Source organism: Ranitomeya variabilis, chromosome 3 (genome assembly GCF_051348905.1).
Source record: "Ranitomeya variabilis isolate aRanVar5 chromosome 3, aRanVar5.hap1, whole genome shotgun sequence".
Lineage (NCBI taxonomy): Eukaryota > Metazoa > Chordata > Amphibia > Anura > Dendrobatidae > Ranitomeya > Ranitomeya variabilis.
Genome location: NC_135234.1, coordinates 397,622,840 through 397,644,323, shown reverse-complemented (window position 1 = coordinate 397,644,323; position 21,484 = coordinate 397,622,840). Strand labels below are relative to the sequence as shown.

Genomic DNA, 21,484 nt, shown 5'->3' with positions numbered 1-21,484 from the left:
CCTGCTCTAATCTGCTTTCTGCAGTCATTGTTCCAGCAGTCTCCTTTTTTTTATGGCTAGAGTATCCTGTAATAATTATAGGGGATAACTCAGGAGACTCTTTGCGTGGAACAAGACAACTACAGGACACAGTTTTATAAGTGGTAAAGTCTATATTATCACACGGTGATTCAAACAGGTGCAGAGAGAAACTCAAGTCCACAACACTTGGTGTAAATATTAAACGCAGCTTAGCAGTCTATAGGAAACTTCAGAGGAAAATGCAATCAAGCAGTAAGTCTATGAAGCACAGTTATTCTTGAGGAAACTTGACACGAATAAATCCTTGTCTTAGTCCAAACACAGATAGATATGCTTATAAGGCAGTTCAAATCATATCTTAGCTCAACCAGGGAGGCCTGGTTAATAGTCTCATGTTATTGCAGAGCAGAAGCAGCTTACATGTCCAGCAAATGCAGATGAAGTAAACACGAGCAGCAGATGAAGGAGGATTACTGGAAACTTGTGTATGCAGCAGGAACTCAGAGCAGAGTAGTAGGATCACCACACAGGTTCACAGGAGCAGGTGTATAGCCAGGGAGTAATCAGAGGTCAGGAGCTGGATGCAAGCCAGAATACTCTAGCACAGACTGAAGGCTGGGGTGGAGTTTTATAGCAGGAAGACACAGTGCACATGAGACCAAAGACGCCATCTTGGAAAAGGGCAGTAATGCACAAAAGGTAAAAAATGTTCAGAGTCCTGACAGCCTGTATCTCCTAATACCTTCCAGGGATGTGTTGTGCCATCTCCGCAGCCTGTGGTGATTGATGGGCAAGAACAATTTGTGGTGGAGGAAATTATTGATTCCAGGATTCGCAGGAATCGGCTCCAATATCTGATAAGATGGCAGGGATATGCCCCTGAGGAAGACTCTTGGCAACCTGTGGAAAACATCAATGCCCAAAGAAGATTTCTCGTTTTCATCAGAGATTCCCTGAGAAACCAGGTCCAGGATCATCCTGAGGCCGCTTCTAAAGAGGGAGTAATGTCAGGACTCTGAACATTTTTTACCTTTTGTGCATTACTTCCCTTTTCCAAGATGGTGTCTTTGGTCTCATGTGCACTATGTCTTCCTGCTATAAAACTCCACCCCAGACTTCAGTCTGTGCTAGAGTATTCTGCCTTGCATCCAGCTCCTGACCTCTGATTACTCCCTGGCTATGTACCTGCTCCTGTGAACCTGTGTGGTGATCCTACTACTCTGCTCTGAGTTCCTCCTGCATACACCAGTTCCAGTAATCCTCCTTCATCTGCTGCTCGTGTTTACTTCCATCTGCATTTGCTGGACATGTAAGCTGATTCTGCTCTGCAAAAACCTGAGACTATTAATCAGGCCTCCCTGGTTGAGCTAAGATATGATTTGAACTGCCTTATAAGCTTATCCATCTGTGTTTGGAGTAAGACACGGATTTATTCGTGTCAAGTATCCTCAAGAATAACTGTGCTTCATAGACTTTCTGCTTGATTGCATTTTCCTCTGAAGTTTCCTATAGACTGCTAAGCTGCGTTTAATATTTACACCAAGTGTTGTGGACTTGAGTTTCTCTCTGCACCTGTTTGAATCACCGTGTGATAATATAGACTTTACCACTTATCAAACTGTGTCCTGTAGTTGTCTTGTTCCACGCAAAGAGTCTCCTGAGTTATCCCCTATAATTATTACATTTCCTTGAATTTTTCAGCCAGAGTTATTTGTGGGTTGGGGGAGGAATTCTGCCAGCAGAACATCACACAATGCATAGCAGGTATCTCCAACAATCCCAGAAGGGGTGGACAATCCAATCCAAAATTGAAAATGTAAAGATCTTAAGGTTTCTCCGGTAGCCAGGAATCTGTGGAAAAGAAAATGGTAAAAAAAATCAGTACATGGCTATTTTAACAAGGATATTAATGACAGGTGTTTCTTTTTCAAAATTACGTACCTTAGGGTCACCAACAGGTGTTCCTCAGCAGGAACTGCTCTACGTAGTTGCGTGTTCTGCCTGATGATGGATCCTCGGACACGTTGTAGCAATTCATCGAAGCTCTGTTCAGACATCCTCATGTATTCGAAAAACTTTTGCGGGTTTTCACAAAGCTCGGTGTACAATAAGTGGTAGGCTCCACGGCTCTCTCGGACTTCAACAATGGGGTGTTGTCAATAGCGATGATGACGTCTTCTCTGTCTTTCTCTTCTCTCTTCTTTCTCACAAGCCACAGCAAAAGCGAAAGCCAATTTCAATGATAAATCCAGATTTGGATTGAAGCTCTCCATTCTAAGGTCCATCTTGCAGCAGGATACAGCATCAAAAGAAGAGGATTTCATCTTTGCAGGGTCTATATACAGAAATCCCATAAGCCACACCCATTGTAAAAGCCCGAACGCATGAGCATAAACAATGCAAATGCATGCAAAAACGCATACAAACGCATGCACACGCAACATTTTTTGTCCGTCATGCGTAAGATTATGCAAACATAATACGTAAACATGCGTTTTGGCCTGCAGATGATACGCTGCGCACAGAAACCCTAATGTGAACCTAGACTGACACCTTTCTTGATGAGAGAGCATGCTGGAGTCAGATGCTCCTGATTCATGAAGACATGCACCCTTCTTTATGAATCAGGAGTGCCTGACAAGGGTCTTGTGCCTCCGTGCGCTACACCAAAAATCTCAATCCCGTCAGGTACTGGTGTGAGATTTCTGGAGCAGGGAACACCACTGCTTGCCATTAATTAGACAAGCTGTGGCATTATGCCCTTGCCCAACCCCAGTTCTGCCTATATTGTCAAAGGTAGGAGAAACTGGTGTGAAACACTAAGGCTATGTGCACACGTTTAGGATTTTTAGGGTTTTTTTAGCGTTTTTTTGTTTCAGCTGTTTTCTGGCCAAAAAACACTAAAAAAATCGCTTACATAAGCATCCCATCATTTTTAATACATTCCGCATTTTTTGTGCACATGCTGCATTTTTTCCTGTGGCGGAATTGCATTCCAGAAAAAAACGCAGCATGTTCATTCTTTGTGCGGAATCGCGGGGATTCCGCACACATAAAAATGCATTGATCCACTTACTTCCCACATGGGGCTATGATCATGTGCGGTTGGTACCCAGGGTGGAAGAGAGGAGACTCTCCTCCAGGCACTGGGAACCATATACCTGTTAAAAAAAAGAATTAAAATAAAAAATCGGGATATTCTCACCTTCCGGCGGCCCCCGCAGCCTTCGTGCTCCTCGCGATGCTCCTGTTCCCAGTAATGCCTTGCGACAATGACCTGTGATGATGTAGCAGTCTCGCGAGGCATTACTGGAAACGGGAGCTGCCGGGAGCATCGCGAGGAGCGGGAAGGCTGCGGGGGCCTCCGGAAGGTGAGACTATCACGATTTTTTATTTTTTAATTATTTTTAACATTAGATCTTTTTACTATTGATGCTGCATAGGCAGCATCAATAGTAAAAAGTTGGTCACACTTGTCAAACACTATGCTTGACAAGTGTGACCAACCTGTCAATCAGTTTTTCAAGCGATGCTACAGATCGCTTGGAAAACGCTAGCATTCTGCAAGCTAATTACGCTTGCAAAATGATAGTGTTTAGCGGGAATATGCATGCCAATTCTGCATGCGTATTTCTCGCGGCAAGGAGCTGCAGAATTGCCATGGAAAACATGTGCACATAGCCTAAAAGTGGGAAAATTTAGGCACAACTTAGAGATGCCTACATTTTGCAACTTTTCAAAGCTTTTACACCAGAACTCTGGCATGAAAGCTTTGCTTAACCAGGCCCACAGTCCGTAAAAAACACGACCATGAGAATAGCTCCATATACTATAATGGATACACAGATAGAACATGTACCTTGATTCATAGATTTCTTGATTCATAGAGGTCTGTTTTATCATGTCCTTAGCACCTCAATTTAAATCTCTGAACATCTTAAAATTTATTGATGTATATTTATGACATTCTGTAAGCAATGCATATAATTACATGTTTAATACACATAAGTACATAAATGTCTACCTTAAAATAAATTTAAATGTATACAAAAATGTTTGAGAATGTTATCTACTTAAAAACATATACTTACAGCCACAGCAAGGGTTACAGAATCCAGCTCAATTTTACCTAAATGTCCACAGAATATAGAGCTCACAATAGTCAGAAGAAACACCATCAGCTGGGATAAGAACTGTAGGAAAAACAAAATATAAACATATATTGTATGTGTATAATAGCATATTGTATGATATATATTGGTCAATATTTTATGACACAAAGAGAAAGCACATAGAGTTTTATTAAGGTAGTACTTCAGAACCCAATGTAGATGCCAGCACTACCTTAAATGATGCTACATACTTTAGCCAAAGAGTTTCTGCTCCAAACACCCAAAAGCAAGGGGGAGGGCCTACCGGAGGATCTTCCGGTGCTCTGCCTGGCCAGTCCAACACTGTTCACGCCTCCTCCTCATCTGTGTTCGATGTGAATATTCACAAGGCTGTACTCACATATAAATACTGCAGACTTGTAGCTTAAGACTGGACAACCCCTTTAATGATTCTTGCCCATTGTGTTTTAATAGGGGCTTTTGTTGCATGCAGTGATTTTGAAGTATAACCAGTAGTGATTGGCGAGCACTAAAATGCTCGGGTGCTCGTTGCTCGGGTCGAGCAAATTGGAATAGTCGGGAACTCGACCCGAGCACTGAGCCCAATGTAAGTCTATGGGAAACCCGAGCATTTTTACCACGATCCCCCCCCAGGGGTCTTTTTAAGGTCTAAAAACGTCTGAAAATTATGGAAACACTGCTCATATGACACAGGAACATCATGGGGGTCGCCCCTGGAAGCATTCCTGACTCCTAAGTCACAGCTGTAAGCAATGTTGTCAGAGTTTCACTCCATTTTTACAGGTGCACCAAAAACATACAAAAACTAAAGCAAAATGGATTTTGCTGTGAAATATGTTAAGGAACATCTTTTCCAGGGTAAAAAATTATATAAAGCAAAATAACTAAGGCTATGTTCACACTTTGCGAGTTTTGCCGCGGATCCGCAGCGGATTTGACACTGCGGATCCGCAGCAGTTTTCCATGCAGGGTACAGTACAATGTTACCCTATGGAAAACAAAACCCGCTGTGCACATGCTGCGGATTTCCGCGGAAAAAGCCGCGCGGCTTTTCTGCGGAAAAAAAGAAGGAGCATGTCACTTCTTGGTGCAGAATCGCAGCGATTCTGCACCCATAGAAATGCATTGATCCGCTAACTTCCCGCATGGTGCTGTGCCCACGTTGCGGGAAGTTAAGCGGATAATGTGCCGATGGTACCCGGGGTGGAGGAGAGGAGACTCTCCTCCAGGCCCTGGGAACCATATTTTAGTGTAAAAAAAAAGAATTAAAATAAAAAATAATGCTATACTCACCTCTCAGCGCTGCCCGCGGCGTCCGGTCTCAGTTGCTGTGCCGAACAGGACCTGTGGTGACGTCGCGGTCACATGACCGTGATGACGCCACGGTCACATGACCGTGACGTCACGAAGGTCCTTGTCGGCACAGCCGCTTGCAGCGCCGAGGAGATCGCGACGTCAGAGGGTGAGTATAACCGATTTTTATTATTTTTTACATTACTATTGATGCTGCATATTGCTGCATATGCAGCATCAATAGTACAAGAGTAATCCCGCAGCGGAAACCACGGAACAAACCGCGATAAATCTGCAGGGATAACCGCAGCGGTTTTGCCCTGCAGATTTATCAATTCCGCTGCGGGATTAACCCGCAGAGGAACCCGCAAAGTGTGCACGTGACCTAACTCCTACTAAAAATGTTCCTCCTCCACTTGGGCTATGTTCACAAGCAGCGTTTTTGAGGCGTTTTTCAACTTTAGCATTGCTTTCAACCAATACAAATGCATTCACTGGGAAATGTCATTGTAACATTTAACAATCCTAGCTGGCCATGTGGTGTGTGACACATAAGCAGACACATCTTGTTTCATTTATGAAGGAGAGACTCTTAAAGTCACAGAGCCTATTTTTCGAGGGGCATCAGACGGCATTAATGTTCTTAAAGGGCCATTAAACAGTGGGTCTCCTATACTGTTATTGCCTATGCAGTGAGTGGATGGGCTGCCAAAAATTATGACGCACCACAATACCCCTTTCACGAGACGTACAGGAGGGCCTCCTAAGAAAATGTTGCATTGAATGCAAGGCCTGGCCTGTCCCAAAGTTACATGCACCCCAATAAGCCTTTCAGCAGACGTACTTTACTGCCTCATGACAAAATTGTTCCCATTAGAAGAAAGTGTGTCTCTCATACTGTTTGCTTGTGCACTGAATGCAAGGCGTGCCCCGCACCACTGTTACATGTGGAACACCCGCCAGGGCCGTGGGGTACTCGGTACCGGGTCCGGTACTTAAAGGGGATGTCATGGTGGCGGCAACTCGGTCTGTGGCCCTCGGCGCCCAAGTAAAAGGGAATGTCTTTAAAAGGGGTTTTGAATAAAGTTTGTGTTCATGATGCCACCTGTGGTATTCGGTCAGTGGGGACCGATGCTACTTAAAGGGGTCCTCTGGGGTGATGTTATGGCAGCTAAGATGGTATAACTTATAACAGGTGAAGTTTGGTCCCCCAGGCTCCCGGTGTGTAGATAAAGATGGTGGGTAGTGCGGTAAGAAACAGAGGACACAGGGTTTGCAGTCTTTTTACCTGGTTTACTGAAGACATCAGGCAGCCATAGTCCAGGGCACCAGATCACAGGTACAGGCAGGGTCCGGCCGGCTTGGAAGCGAGTTCAGAGTCCCCTTTACCAGGAGGAGTTAAAAGCCTTCCTGCTAGCGCGGTGGTGTAGTCCCTTGCTGCCTGTGGCTTCTGTCAAGGTCCTCACAGTTCTCTCTGTCATCCTTAAAGGTGGGACACTAACCCGTATGACAGGTGGCTCGAGACTTTTTACAAGGTCTCTATCATGACCCGGATTCTATGTGCCACTGTGTCTCCTGGCTTTTAGGGCAGATAGGTGACGTGAAGTCCAGCTGTCCTGCTGGTTTCTGCTGTAAGTCTTGGAGTCCCTCACAACCTCGGTGGTCCAGCTACCAGTATCTACTCTTTGCAGGGAGGTAGCCCAATCGCAGCTGTCCTCCCCAGTTGTCACTCTCCTGTGCTTCGCTCTCCTGCACGCTCTCTACAATATGTTCTTCCTTCTATGTTCTCTCCGTCTAGGGGAGCTGCAGCATCCTCTTGGCTGCACGGCCCCTCACACTACTCTCTGCCTCAGACTGCTCCACTCTGCTGTCTGGCACTAACTCTCTAACCTTCCCTCCAGACCAGAATATATATATATATATATATATATATATATATATATATATATATATATATATATATATATGAGCCACCCATAAGCTGGATCAGAGCTCCCCCTTCTGGCCTGGAGTGTGAACATGTTGTATGTTTGTGATTACCTGATAAAGAAGATCTTCGCTCACTTCCAAGCATGACATCACTTTCCCCATGAGGAAAGCAATGCCACTGCAACAACCAGGACCCTGGGGTGTTACACATGCACCTCAATAACTGTTTCAGCAGATATACTTTACGGCCTCATGACAAAATTGCTTCCATTAGAAGAAAGTGTATCTCCCATATTGTTTGCTTATGCACTGAATGCAAGGCCTGCCCTGCACCAATGTTACATGCATTCCAATAACCCTTTGAAACTACGTACTGGATGGCCACATGAAACAAAAGCTCACATTTTTATTTTTTTTTATTACCATAAATTTTGTCCATGAAGTGAATGCAAGGCCTGGCCATAATTTGCATGCACCACAATCCCCCTTAGAAGAAACGTAGAGGAGGGTTGCATAAAAAAATTGTCACATTAAAAAGGAGAGCTTCACCTATACTTGGAGTGCCCATACACTAAAGGTACCGTCACATTTAGCGACGCTGTAGCGATCTAGACAACGATGCCGATCGCTGCAGCGTCGCAGTGTGGTCGCTGGAGAGCTGTCACACAGACAGCTCTCCAGCGACCAACGATGCCGAAGTCCCCGGGTAACCAGGGTAAACATCGGGTCACTAAGCGCAGGGCCGCGCTTAGTAACCCGATGTTTACCCTGGTTACCAGTGTAAATGTAAAAAAAAACAAATACTACATACTTACATTCCGGTGTCTGTCGGGTCCCCCGGCGTTCTGCTTCCCTGCACTGTAAGTGCCGGACGTAAAGCAGAGCGGTGACTTCACCGCTGTGCCCTGCTTTACGGCCAGCCAGGGCTGACACAGTGCAGGGAAGCAGAACGCTGGGGGACCCGACAGACACCGGAATGTAAGTATGTAGTGTTTTTTTTTTTTTTACATTTACACTGGTAACCAGGGTAAATATCGGGTTACTAAGCGCGGCCCTGCGCTTAGTAACCCGATGTTTACCCTGGTTACCAGTGAAGACATCGCTGAATCGGCATCACACACGCCGACTCAGCGATGTCTGCGGGAGATCCAGCAACGAAATAAGGTGCTGGCCTAGCTCCGACCAACGATGTCACAGCAGGATCCAGATCGCTGCTGTGTGTCAAACACAACGATATCGCTATCCAGGACGCTGCAACGTCACGGATCTCTAGCGATATCGTTGTTAAGTTGTTCAGTGTGAAGGTACCTTTAGTGTATGGGCTAACAAACATTTCCCACTGGGGGTACACCTTTTTTTTTTTTTTGTATCTACGTGCATCATAAACACTCTTTCCAAAAAATAGAGTAACTGTTGCATCACGAAATCTGTTCATCCTCGTATTCTAGTGGTGGTGCCTGAAAAGACGTGGAGGATGTCCTCATATGTCTCTTCCCAATTTAAAGGAGCGTATCTCCTACATATTGAATGCCCATACACAAAGTGTATGGGCTGACAAACATTTCCCCCTCGGGGGTACAACATTTTTATTTTTGGTAAGTATTTATGAGGCATCATAACAACACCCTTGCCCAAAAATTGTGTGACTGTTGCATCACGGAATACCTTCACCCTCGTGTTCTAGTGGTGGTGCCTGAAGAGACGTGGAGGATGTCTTCATATGTCTCTATTCCCAATTTAAAGGAGCGGGTCTCCTACATTTTGAATGCCCATTCACTAAGTGTATGACATTTACCCCCGGGGGGTACAAAATTTTTATTTTTGGTAAGTATTTTCGGGCGTCATAACAACACCCTTGCCCCAAAATTGAGTGACTGTTGCATCACGGAATCCGTTCTCCCTCGTGTTCTAGTAGTGGTGCCTGAAGAGACGTGGAGGATGTTCCCATATGTCTCTATTTCCAATTTAAAGGAGCGGGGTCTCCTACATTTTGAATGCCCATACACTGTACATACAAGTGTATGGGCTGACGAACATTCCCAGTGGGGGGTATTTATTTTTGGTAAGTATTTACGGGCATAATAACAACATCCTTGCCCAAAAATTGAATGACTGTTGCATCACGGAATACCTTCACTCTCGTGTTCTAGTGGTGGTGCCTGAAGAGATGCAGAGAATGTCCTCATATGTGAATACACCTCCCCAAAAAAGACAGTGTATTTGAGGTTATGTTTAGCTGTTTTCATTTGGGGCTGTACAGAAGTCTTGCCCAATCTGGCCCTTGTTCATTTTTATAAGAGTCAGCCTGTCAGCATTTTCAGTTGACAGGCAGATGCGCTTATCAGTTATAATTCCACCAGCGGCACTAAAAACCCGCTCTGACAGAACGCTAGCAGAAGGGCAGGCCAGGACCTCCAAAGCGTAGAGAGCCAGTTCATGCCACATGTCCAGCTTGGATACCCAATAATTAAAAGGCACAGAGGAATCACAGAGGATGTTTGTACGATCAGCAAGGTACTCCCTCAGCATCTTCCCAAACATTGCACTTCTTGTGACAGCACCCCTTGTCTCTGTGCCCGCGTGATGGGAGGGTCTGAGAAAACTGTCCCATAACTTTACCATTGTTCCCCTGCCTGTGCTGGATGGTACTTCTGTCTCCCTTGCCTGTACTCCTTGGTTGTCCAAGAAACTCTGACATCTGCTGCCAGCATTCTCAGATGGGATTTTTTTAGTAATTCCGCTACAAGGGCCCTCTGGCACTGCACCATTTTAGTACACCTGTATGCCTCTGGAAGAAGAGATTGAAAGTTCTCCTTGTAGCGTGGGTCTAGAAGTGTCACCAACCAGTACTGAGTGTCACCAAAAATTTTAATAATGCGAGTGACCCGGGAAACGCAATGCAACATAAAGTCAGCCATGCGTGCCAGACTACTAACAGGCAAGACTTCCGTGTCCTCACCAACAGGATGACTGACCATGCTATCCTCCTCCTCTTCCTCCTCCTCCCTGTCCACAAGCCATCCACGCTGAACAGATGGTATGACAGTTGCGCTTGTAGTACCGTCTATAGCGCATGAAAGTGGCTCCTGTTCTTCCTCCTCCTCCTCATTGTCTACCAATCACCCTGTATGGTTCCTTGCTCCATGTCCTTGTGCTCCGCCTGCAATGCATCCTCTTTATTTGTGAGCAAAGAAGCTGGATGGTGATGCTAATTATGGCGTTATCGCCGCTCACCATCTTGGTGCAGTCCTCAAAGTTTTGGAGGATGGTACATTTGTCTGACATCCATGTCCACTCCTGAGGTCTTATGTGTGGAGTCTGAACTGAATAACGATGGCCTTGTTGATGCTGGTAGTCAACAACTGCCCTCTTTTGCTCACAAATCCTTTCCAACATATGCAGTGTAGAGTTCCAACATGTGGGGACATCACACACCAGTCGGTGAGCAGGAAGCTGCAAACACTGCTGAAGCATGGCAAGCGTGGCTGAAGCTGTAGCTGACTTTCTAAAATGGGCAGACAGGTGGCGTACTTTCACTATCAGATCTGGCAGCTCTGGGTAGCTTTTGAGAAGATGTTTGTTGTGGCCTACTTTCAGCGTGGCCACAGCCTCGTCCTCTGCATGCACCATCAGCATCACGTCCACTTCCTCATCCCTTGCCCCTTGCCTTGCCCATTTTAAATGGACTACTGAAATATTTTAAAAGTTCAATACAAATGGATTAATTTTGAGAAAACCTATATGTAATAAGTGTGTCGAAAAAACACACTTGTAATTCAATGGAATGTTGGTAATTTTTTTATTTTGTTTTCAACAAATTTTATTAATCACTAGGGTAAGACACACCAAAACCAGTTCAATAGAGCACTCAAATTCAACAATTTTTTAACCCACAGATAGAGGAGGTGCCTGACAGAGAAACTACAATGTTCAATATGTGGCTTTTTTATTTTTTTAAAAGAAAATTACTGTCATGAAGTAGGCTAACACAACGCCAAAAAAGTGGAATGTATGCATGTAAAGCAAGATTTTGTAGCCCAAAGATAGACCAGGCGTCGGACAGATAACAGACTGTTTCAATATGTGGCCTGGAGTTTTTTTGATTTTTTTAACCCCAAAATACTGTATAGACCAAGGGTAGCAGACAGACAAAAAAGTGGAATGTATGCCTGAAAAGCAAGTATTTGTACAGCACAGATAGACCAGGTGTCGAATGGAGATAACAGACTGTTTCAATATTTGGCCAAGAGACTCTCCCGGAAGAAGGCTCATTCAGCTGAAATGTACGTGGGGATTCCTTGGTGCCACAGCAGGTCATAGGTAATTACTTTACTTCACCGGCACAAACCCTGTAAAATTGCTGTTGGCTCCATCTTGTGGCTAACTCTGGTATATATTTTTACCTTTATCATATGTTTTTAGTATTCGTCTTAATTACATTCAATAAAAATATTATTTTAGTATATTGCATTTGTATTTTCATTTATTTACACCCCTTTTCTTATATATGTTTCAATATGTGGCCTGTAATTTTTTAGTTTTTTTTACCCCAAAATAGCAAATAGACAAAAAAGTGGAATGTATGCCTGAAAAGCAAGTATGTGGAGACCACAGATAGACCGGATGTCTGACTGAGAGAACAGACAGTTTAAATATGTGGCCTGGAGTTTTTAAATTTTTTTTACCCCAAAATACTGTATAGACCTAGGGTAGCAGACAGACAAAAAAGTGGAATGTATGCCTGAAAATAAAGTATTTGTAGACCACATATAGATCAGGCATCAGACGGAGATAACAAACTGTTTCAACATGTGGTCTGGAGTTTTTTAAAAATATTTTACCCCAAAATACTGTATATACCTTGAGTAGCAGACAGACAAAAAAGTACAATGTATGCCTGAAAAGCAAGTATTTGTACAGCACAGAGAGACCAGGCGACAGACGGAGATAACAGACTGTTTCAATATTTAGACTGGAGTTTTTTAATTTTTTTTATCTTAAAATACTCTAGAGACCTAGGGTAGCAGACAGACAAAAAAGTGTAATGTATGCCTGAAAAACAAGTATTTGTACAGCACAGATAGATCAGGCGTCAGACAGAGATAACAGACTGTTTCAATATGTGGCCTGCAGTATTTTTAAATTTTTTTTAACCCAAAATACTGTATAAACAAAGGGTAGCAGACAGACAAAAAAGTGGAATGTATGCCTGAAAAGCAAGTACTTGTACAGCGTAGATAGACCAGGCATTGGACAGAGATAACAGACTGTTTCACTGTGACCTGGAGTTTTTTCAGATTTTTTTTACCCCACAATACTGTATAGACCTAGGGTAGCAGACAGACAAAAATGTGGAATGCATGCCTGAAAAGCAAGTATTTGTATAGCACAGATAGACCAGGTGTCGGACGGAGATAACAGACTGTTTCAATATGTGGCCTGGATTTCTTTTACATTTTTTTTTACCCCAAAATACTGTATAGACCAAGGGTAGCAGACAAATGAAAAAGTGGAATGTATGCCTGAAAAGCAAGTATTTGTACAGCACAGATAGACCAGGTGTCGGACGGAGATAACAGACTGTTTCAATATTTGGTGAAGAGACTCTCCCGGAAGAAGGCTCATTCAGCTGAAATGTACGTAGGGATTCCTTGGTGCCACAGCAGGTCATCGGTAACTACTTTACTTCACCGGCACAAACCCTGTAACATTGCTGTTGGCTCCATCTTGTGGCTAACTCTGGTACATATTTTGACCTTTATCATATGTTTTTGGTATTAATCTTAATTACATTCAATAAAAATATTCTTTTAATATATTGCATTTGTATTTTCGTTTATTTACACCCCTTTTCTGATATATATATAGTTTTTTTTTTACCCCAAAATACTGTATAGACCAAGGGTAGCAAATAGACAAAAAAGTGGAATGTATGCCTAAAAAGCAAGTATTTGGAGACCACAGATAGACCGGACGTCTGACTGAGATAACAGACAGTTTAAATATGTGAACCAAAAATGAATAACCCTTAAAATATAATATTTATTTTTTACATTAAAATTTGAACAAATGTGGTACAATTACAAAAAACACCCAGGGGAGCAGGGACACACCCTAACATATGATATAACAGTATATGGTCCAATATCACTCAAAAAGGAATTTCCAAAATATATAAAAATAGTTCAAAGCCCTGAGCCACTTTGTTTGACTATTATGTCCACCATTTAAGATGTTATATATTTACCTAGTGCCCTGATCTGGCATACTAATATAAATAATACTTATGTAGGTACCAATATTTAAGGTATATATTACCTCGTAGCCGTGGACAGAGCAATAGATCCGATAAGGTGATGGGTCCAATATTAGATGCCTCCGGGTGATTCCGTGCTCCCCTGTCGCCCCGACGCGCGTTTCGCCCTTGGCTTCTTCTGGGGGCGTGCCCAAGGGATGAAGAGTGCGATCTTTTAAATGAGTGGCCACCAATTAGCGTACAGGGGCAGGGCATGTGATCTACATCATTTCCGGTTAAATGCCTTACACCTTGCTTGCATGTGAGGGAAGGGAAAGTGACGTATGTGACCCGCAGATGGAACGCAAGCTTTGCTGGGGTTGCCGTAGTGGGCGTGCACCGCTCCTCTATGTCGGCTACCAGGTAGAGTCTACGGCGCATGCGGCGGCGATGGTCACCCTATTAGGCATTCTCCAGACAGCGCTCAATGAGCCGCCCACTGTTATAGTGCGCAGGTTCAATACAGAGTGCTCCAGGGAACACCGGTGATCCGATCGCACGCGCATGCGCTCTCTCTCCCGGAAGCCTGATAGGGGAAATCGCAAAAGAGAAAACGGAACATCCATATTAAAGTGCAAACAAAGATTGTAAGATAAGCCGTGCCTTATTGTGTCCAGGCGACAGACGGAGATAACAGACTGTTTCAATATTTGGACTGGAGTTTTTTAATTTTTTTTACCTTAACCCCTTAGTGACAGCCAATTTGGTACTTAATGACCAAGCCAATTTTTACAATTCTGACCACTGTCACTTTATGAGGTTATAACTCTGGAATGCTTTAACAGATCCTGCTGATTCTGAGACTGTTTAATCATGACATATTGTACTTCATGACAGTAGTAACATTTCTTCGATATATTACTTGCGATTATTTATGAAAAAAAACGGAAATATGGCGAAAATTGTAAAAATTTTGCAATTTTCAAACTTTGTATTTTTATTCCCTTAAATCAGAGAGATAAGTCACAAAAAATAGTTAATAAATAACATTTCCCACATGCCTACTTTACATCAGCACAATTTTGGAAACAAAATTTTTTTTTGTTAGGGAGTTATAATGGTTAAAAGTTGACCAGCAATTTCTAATTTTTACAACACCATTTTTTTTTAGGGACCACATCACATTTGAAGTCATTTTGAGGGGTCTATATGATAGAAAATAACCAAGTGTGACACCATTCTAAAAACTGCACCCCTCAAGGTGCTCAAAACCACATTCAAGAAGTTTATTAACCCTTTACGTGCTTCACAGGAACTGAAACAATGTGGAAGGAAAAAATGAACATTTAACTTTTTTTTGCAAACATTTTACTTCAGAAACATTTTTTTTTATTTTCACAAGTGTAAAAACAGAAATTTAACCATAAATTTTGTTGTGCAAAATACGCTGATACCCCATATGTGGGGGTAAACCACTGTTTGGGCGCTCCGCAGAGCTTTGAATTGAAGGAGTGCCGTTTTACTTTTTCAATGTAGAATTGGCTGGAATTGAGATCGGACACCATGTTGCGTTTGGAGAGCCTCTGATGTACCGAAACAGTAGAAACCCCCCACAAGTGACCCCATTTTGGAAACTAGACCCCTTAAGGAACTTATCTAGATGTGTGGTGAGCACTTTAAACCCCCAAGTGCTTCACAGAAACTTATAACGTAGAGCCGTGAAAATAAAAAATCCTTTTTTTTTTCCTCAAAAATGATTTTTTAGCCTTCAATTTTTTATTTTCTCAAGGGTAACAGGAGACATTGGACACCAAAATCTGTTGACCAGTTTGTCCTGAGTACGCTGATACCCCATATGTGGGGGGGGCACTGTTTGGGCACCCATCGGGGCTCGGAAGGGAAGGAGCGCTGCTTGGAATGCAGACTTTGTTGGGATGGTCTGCGGGCGTCATGTTGCATTTGCAGAGCTCCTGATGTACCTAAACAGTAGAAACCCCCCACAAGTGACACCATTTTGGAAACTAGACCCCCCAAAGAGCTTATCTAGATGTGTGGTGAGCACTATGAACCCCCAACTGCTTCACAGAAGTTTATAATGTAGAGCCATGAAAATAAAAAAAATCATATTTTTTCCACAAAAATTATCTTTTCACCCCAAAATTTTTACTTTCACAAAGGGTTACAGGAGAAATTGGACCCCAAATTTTATTGTGCAATTAATGCTGAGTAGGCTTATACCCCATATATAGGGGTAAACCACTGTTTGGGCGCATGGCAGAGCTCGGAAGGGAAGGAGCGCCGTTTTGGAACGCAGACTTTGATAGAATGGTCTGCGGGCGTTATGTTGCGTTTTCAGAGCCCCTGATGTACCTAAACAGTAGAAACCCCCACAAGTGACCCCATTTTGGAAACTAGACCCCCCGAGGAACTTATCTAGATGTATGGTGAGAACTTTGAATGCCCAAGTGCTTCACAGAAGTTTATAATGTAGAGTCGTGAAAATAAAAAATATTTTTTTTTCCACAAAAAAGATTTTTTAGCCCCCAAGTTTTTATTTTCACAAGGGTAATAGGAGAAATTAGACCCCAAAGTTGTTGTCCAATTTATTCCGAGTACGCTGATGCCCCATATGTGGGGGTAAACCACTGTTTGGGCGCACGGCAGAGCTTGGAAGGGAGGGAGCACCATTTGACTTTTTGAGCTCAAAATTGGCTGTGGCGTTTAGAGACCCCCTGATGTACATAAACAGTGGAAACCCCCCAATTCTAACTCCAACCCTAACGCCAACACACCCCTAACCCTAATCCCAACCCGATCCAAAATCCTAATCACAACCCTAACAATAATCACAACCCTAACCCCAAAACAACCATAACCCTAATCAGAACCCTAAATCCAACGCACCCCTAATCCTAATCTCAACCCTAACCTCAAATCTAACCCTAATCCCAATACACCCCTAACCCTAATCCCAACCCTAATCTTAACCCTAATCCCAAACCTAACCCTAATCCCAAGCGTAACCCTAATGCCAACCCTAATCCAAACCCTAACCCTAATCCCAACTCTAACCCTAACTTTAGCCGCAACCCTCGTCCTAACATTAGCCCCAACCCTAGCCCTAACTTTAGCCCCAACCCTAACCCTAACTTTAGCCCCAACCCTAACCCTAAATTTAGCCCCAACCCTAACCCTAGCCCTAACTTTAGCCCCAATCCTAACCCTAAATTTAGCACCAACCCTAAATTTAGCCCCAACCCTAACCCTAACCCTAAATTTAGCCCCAACCCTGAGCCTAACCCTAAATTTAGCCCCAACCCTAACCCTAAATTTAGTCCCAACCCTAACCCTAACTTTAGCCCCAACCCTAACCCTAATTTTAGCCCCAACTCCTCTAGCTGCCGGCCGGCAGATCATGGTGGGCGCACTGCGCATGCGCCCACCATTTTCTTACCGGAGGAAGAAGCCGGCGGCCAAGAGAGGACACAGGAGGACCCAGGGACACCGGTAAGTATAACAGGGTCCCCGAATCCCACTATTTCCCTGTCCTCTGATGTGAGAGAACTTTTTTTTTGCGGTCGCCGGTAAACAGTTAATTACCGGCGATCGCAAAACAGGGGTCAGTAAAAACCGACCCCGATCATGTTCTCTGGGGTCTCGGCTACCCCCAGTGTTGTGAATTCGGTTTTTGGGCTCCCCCGGTGGTCACTGGTGGTACTGGACTTGTGTGCTTCACTTTCTCTGTTCACCTGTTTCCATCAGGATATGGGAGTATCCTATTTAGCCTTGCTGCTCAGTTATTCTAGTGCCGGCCATCAATGTAACCAGAGCCTTTCTGTTGCATGTTCCTGCTTCTAGACTACTATCAGCTAAGTTGGACTCTTAGTCCTAAGTTTGTTTGCATTTTTGTTCCAGTTCACAGTTATGTTATGTTTCTGTAGCTGGAAGCTCTTGTGGGCCGAAATTACCACTCCGGTGTCATGAGTTGACACATGAGTCTTAAAGTAATTTCTGGATGGTATTTTAATAGGGTTTTCAGCTGACCGTGAAGTTCCCTATTGTATCTTCTTACTATCTAGTAAGCGGACCTCGCTTTGCTGAACCTACCTTCATACTGCGTATGTCTTTTCCTCTGAACTCACCGTCAATATATGTGGGGGGCTTCTGTCTCCTTTTTGGGGGAATTTCCCTAGAGGTAAGCCAGGTCTGTTTTTTCCTCTATTAGGGTTAGTTAGTTCTCCGGCTGGCGCTGGGCGTCTAGGGATAAAACGTAGGTACGTCACCCGGCCACTGTTAGTTGTGTGGTAGGTTTAGCTCACGGTCAGCTCGAGATTCCATCACCCAAGAGCTAGTCTGTTATTTAAGTTCTCTGACGTTCCCTTGCCATTGGGAACCATGACAGTATGGCCGGCCAAGGGTTAAAACCGTTGGCAGAAGAAAGGAGAGAAAAAGAAGTCTGCAGATTTATTTTTTTTTTTTTTCTTCTGAGCTTGCTCTATAGTTGACTCAGTTGCATTTCTGCTCTAATTGCAGCCTTTGCCTCTCTCTCTCCTTCTAATCCTTGAATGGCTCTGATCTCACCTGATTAAAATGGATCCTCAGAGTTTGGCTACAGGTTTGAATAATCTTGCTACGAAGGTTCAAAATTTACAGGATTTTGTTATTCATGCTCCTATATCTGAACCTAGAATTCCTATACCAGAATTTTTCTCCGGGGATAGATCTCGTTTCCTGAATTTCAAATATAATTGTAAATTATTTCTTTCCCTGAGATCTCGCTCCGCTGGAGATCCCGCACAGCAGGTTAGGATAGTAATTTCCTTGCTGCGGGGTGACCCTCAGGATTGGGCATTTGCGTTGGTACCCGGGGATCCTGCGTTGCTCAATGTGGATGCGTTTTTTCTGGCTTTGGGGTTGCTTTATGAGGAACCTAATTTAGAGATTCAGGCTGAAAAAACCTTGATGGCCCTATCTCAAGGGCAAGATGAAGCTGAAATATACTGCCAAAAGTTTCGTAAATGGTCTGTGCTTACTCAGTGGAATGAGTGCGCCCTGGCGGCGAATTTCAGAGAGGGTCTCTCTGATGCCATTAAAGATGTTATGGTGGGGTTCCCTGCACCTACAGGTCTGAATGAGTCCATGACAATGGCTATTCGGATTGATCGGCATTTGCGGGAGCGCAAACCTGTGCACCATTTGGCGGTGTCTTCTGAGAAGGCTCCAGAAAATATGCAATGTGATAGATGGGTTGTGCTTCTATTGTGGTGATTCAACTCATGTTATATCAGCATGCTCTAAACGTACAAAAAAGGTTGATAAGTCTATTTCAATTGGCACTTTACAGTCTAAGTTTATTTTGTCTGTGACCTTGATTTGTTCATTATCGTCAATTACCGCGGATGCCTATGTCGACTCTGGCGCCGCTTTGAGTCTTATGGATTGGTCCTTTGCCAGGCGCTGTGGGTTTGATCTAGAGCCTCTGGAAGTTCCTATACCTCTGAAGGGTATTGACTCTACACCATTGGCTAGTAATAAACCACAATACTGGACACAAGTGACTATGCGTATGAATCCAGACCATCAGGAGACGATTCGCTTCCTTGTGTTGTACAATCTACATGATGTTTTGGTGCTCGGATTGCCATGGTTACAATCTCATAACCCAGTTCTTGACTGGAAAGCAATGTCTGTGTTAAGCTGGGGATGTCAGGGGGCTCATGGGGACGTACCTTTGGTTTCCATTTCGTCATCTATTCCCTCTGAGATTCCGGAATTTTTATCTGATTATCGTGATGTTTTTGAGGAGCCTAAGCTTGGTTCACTACCTCCTCACAGAGATTGCGATTGTACCATAGATCTGATTCCGGGCAGTAAATTTCCAAAGGGTCGTTTATTTAATCTATCTGTACCTGAACATGCTGCTATGCGAGAATATATTAAGGAGTCCCTGGAAAAGGGACATATTCGTCCTTCTTCATCTCCCTTAGGAGCCGGTTTTTTCTTTGTATCTAAAAAAGATGGCTCTTTGAGGCCGTGTATTGATTATCGACTCTTGAATAAAATTACAGTCAGATATCAGTATCCTCTGCCACTGCTGACTGATTTGTTTGCTCGAATAAAAGGGGCTAAGTGGTTCTCTAAGATTGATCTCCGTGGGGCGTATAATTTGGTGCGAATTAAGCAGGGGGATGAGTGGAAAACCGCATTTAATACACCCGAGGGCCATTTTGAGTATTTAGTAATGCCTTTTGGTCTTTCAAATGCCCCTTCAGTCTTTCAGTCCTTTATGCATGACATTTTCCGGGAATATTTGGATAAATTCATGATCGTGTATCTGGATGATATTTTGATTTTTTCGGATGACTGGGATTCTCATGTCAGACAGGTCAGGAGGGTTTTTCAGGTTTTGCGGGCTAATTCCTTGTGTGTGAAGGGTTCTAAGTGTATTTTTGGGGTTCAAAAGATTTCTTTTTTGGGGTACATTTTTTCCCCCTCTTCCATTGAGATGGATCCTGTCAAGGTTCGGGCTATTTGTGATTGGACGCAACCTTCTTCTCTTAAGAGCCTTCAGAAATTTTTGGGCTTTGCTAATTTTTATCGTCGATTTATAACTGGTTTTTCTGATGTTGCTAAACCTTTGACTGATTTGACCAAAAAGGGTGCTGATGTTGCTGATTGGTCCCCTGCTGCTGTGGAGGCCTTTCGGGAGCTTAAGCGCCGCTTTTCTTCCGCCCCTGTGTTGCGTCAGCCTGATGTTGCTCTTCCTTTTCAGGTTGAGGTCGATGCTTCCGAGATCGGAGCTGGGGCGGTCTTGTCGCAGAAAAGTTCCGATTGCTCCGTGATGAGACCTTGTGCGTTCTTTTCTCGAAAATTTTCGCCCGCCGAGCGAAATTATGATATTGGTAATCGGGAGCTTTTGGCTATGAAGTGGGCTTTTGAGGAGTGGCGTCATTGGCTTGAGGGGGCTAGACATCAGGTGGTGGTATTGACCGATCACAAGAATTTGATTTATCTTGAGTCTGCCAGGCGCCTGAATCCTAGACAGGCGCGCTGGTCGTTGTTTTTCTCTCGGTTTAATTTTGTGGTCTCATACTTACCAGGTTCTAAAAATGTGAAGGCGGATGCCCTTTCTAGGAGTTTTGAGCCTGATTTCCCTGGTGATTCTGAACCTACAGGTATCCTTAAGGATGGGGTGATATTATCTGCTGTTTCCCCAGACCTGCGACGGGCTTTGCAGGAGTTTCAGGCGGATAGACCTGATCGTTGCCCGCCTGGTAGACTGTTTGTTCCTGATGATTGGACCAGTAGAGTCATCTCGGAGGTTCATTCTTCTGCGTTGGCAGGTCATCCCGGGATCTTTGGTACCAGGGATTTGGTGGCTAGGTCCTTCTGGTGGCCTTCTCTGTCTCGAGATGTACGAGTTTTTGTGCAGTCTTGTGATGTTTGTGCTCGGGCCAAGCCTTGTTGTTCTCGGGCTAGCGGATTGTTGTTATCTTTGCCTATTCCAAAGAGGCCTTGGACTCACATCTCTATGGATTTTATTTCTGATCTCCCTGTTTCTCAGAAAATGTCTGTCATCTGGGTGGTGTGTGACCGTTTTTCAAAGATGGTTCATTTGGTGCCCTTGCCTAAGTTGCCGTCCTCTTCCGAGTTGGTTCCTCTGTTTTTTCAAAATGTGGTTCGCTTGCATGGTATTCCGGAGAATATCGTTTCTGACAGGGGGACCCAGTTCGTGTCTAGATTTTGGCGGGCGTTCTGTGCTAGGATGGGCATTGATTTGTCTTTTTCGTCTGCGTTCCATCCTCAGACTAATGGCCAGACTGAGCGAACTAATCAGACCTTGGAGACTTATTTGAGGTGTTTTGTGTCTGCG

At 43.9% G+C, this 21,484-nt stretch overlaps 1 protein-coding gene across 6 annotated transcripts in view; it reads right to left on the bottom strand.

Moving 5' to 3' along the window:
- Positions 1-21,484, bottom strand: part of LOC143816127 (multidrug and toxin extrusion protein 2-like) — a 372,861-nt gene that overhangs the window by 308,052 nt on the left and 43,325 nt on the right. For all 6 annotated transcript variants that reach the window (XM_077296137.1, XM_077296136.1, XM_077296138.1 and 3 more), the window contains exon 3: positions 4,113-4,214. In XM_077296137.1, the coding sequence (XP_077152252.1) occupies positions 4,113-4,214 (102 nt within the window). The remainder of the gene's footprint in view (positions 1-4,112; positions 4,215-21,484) is intronic.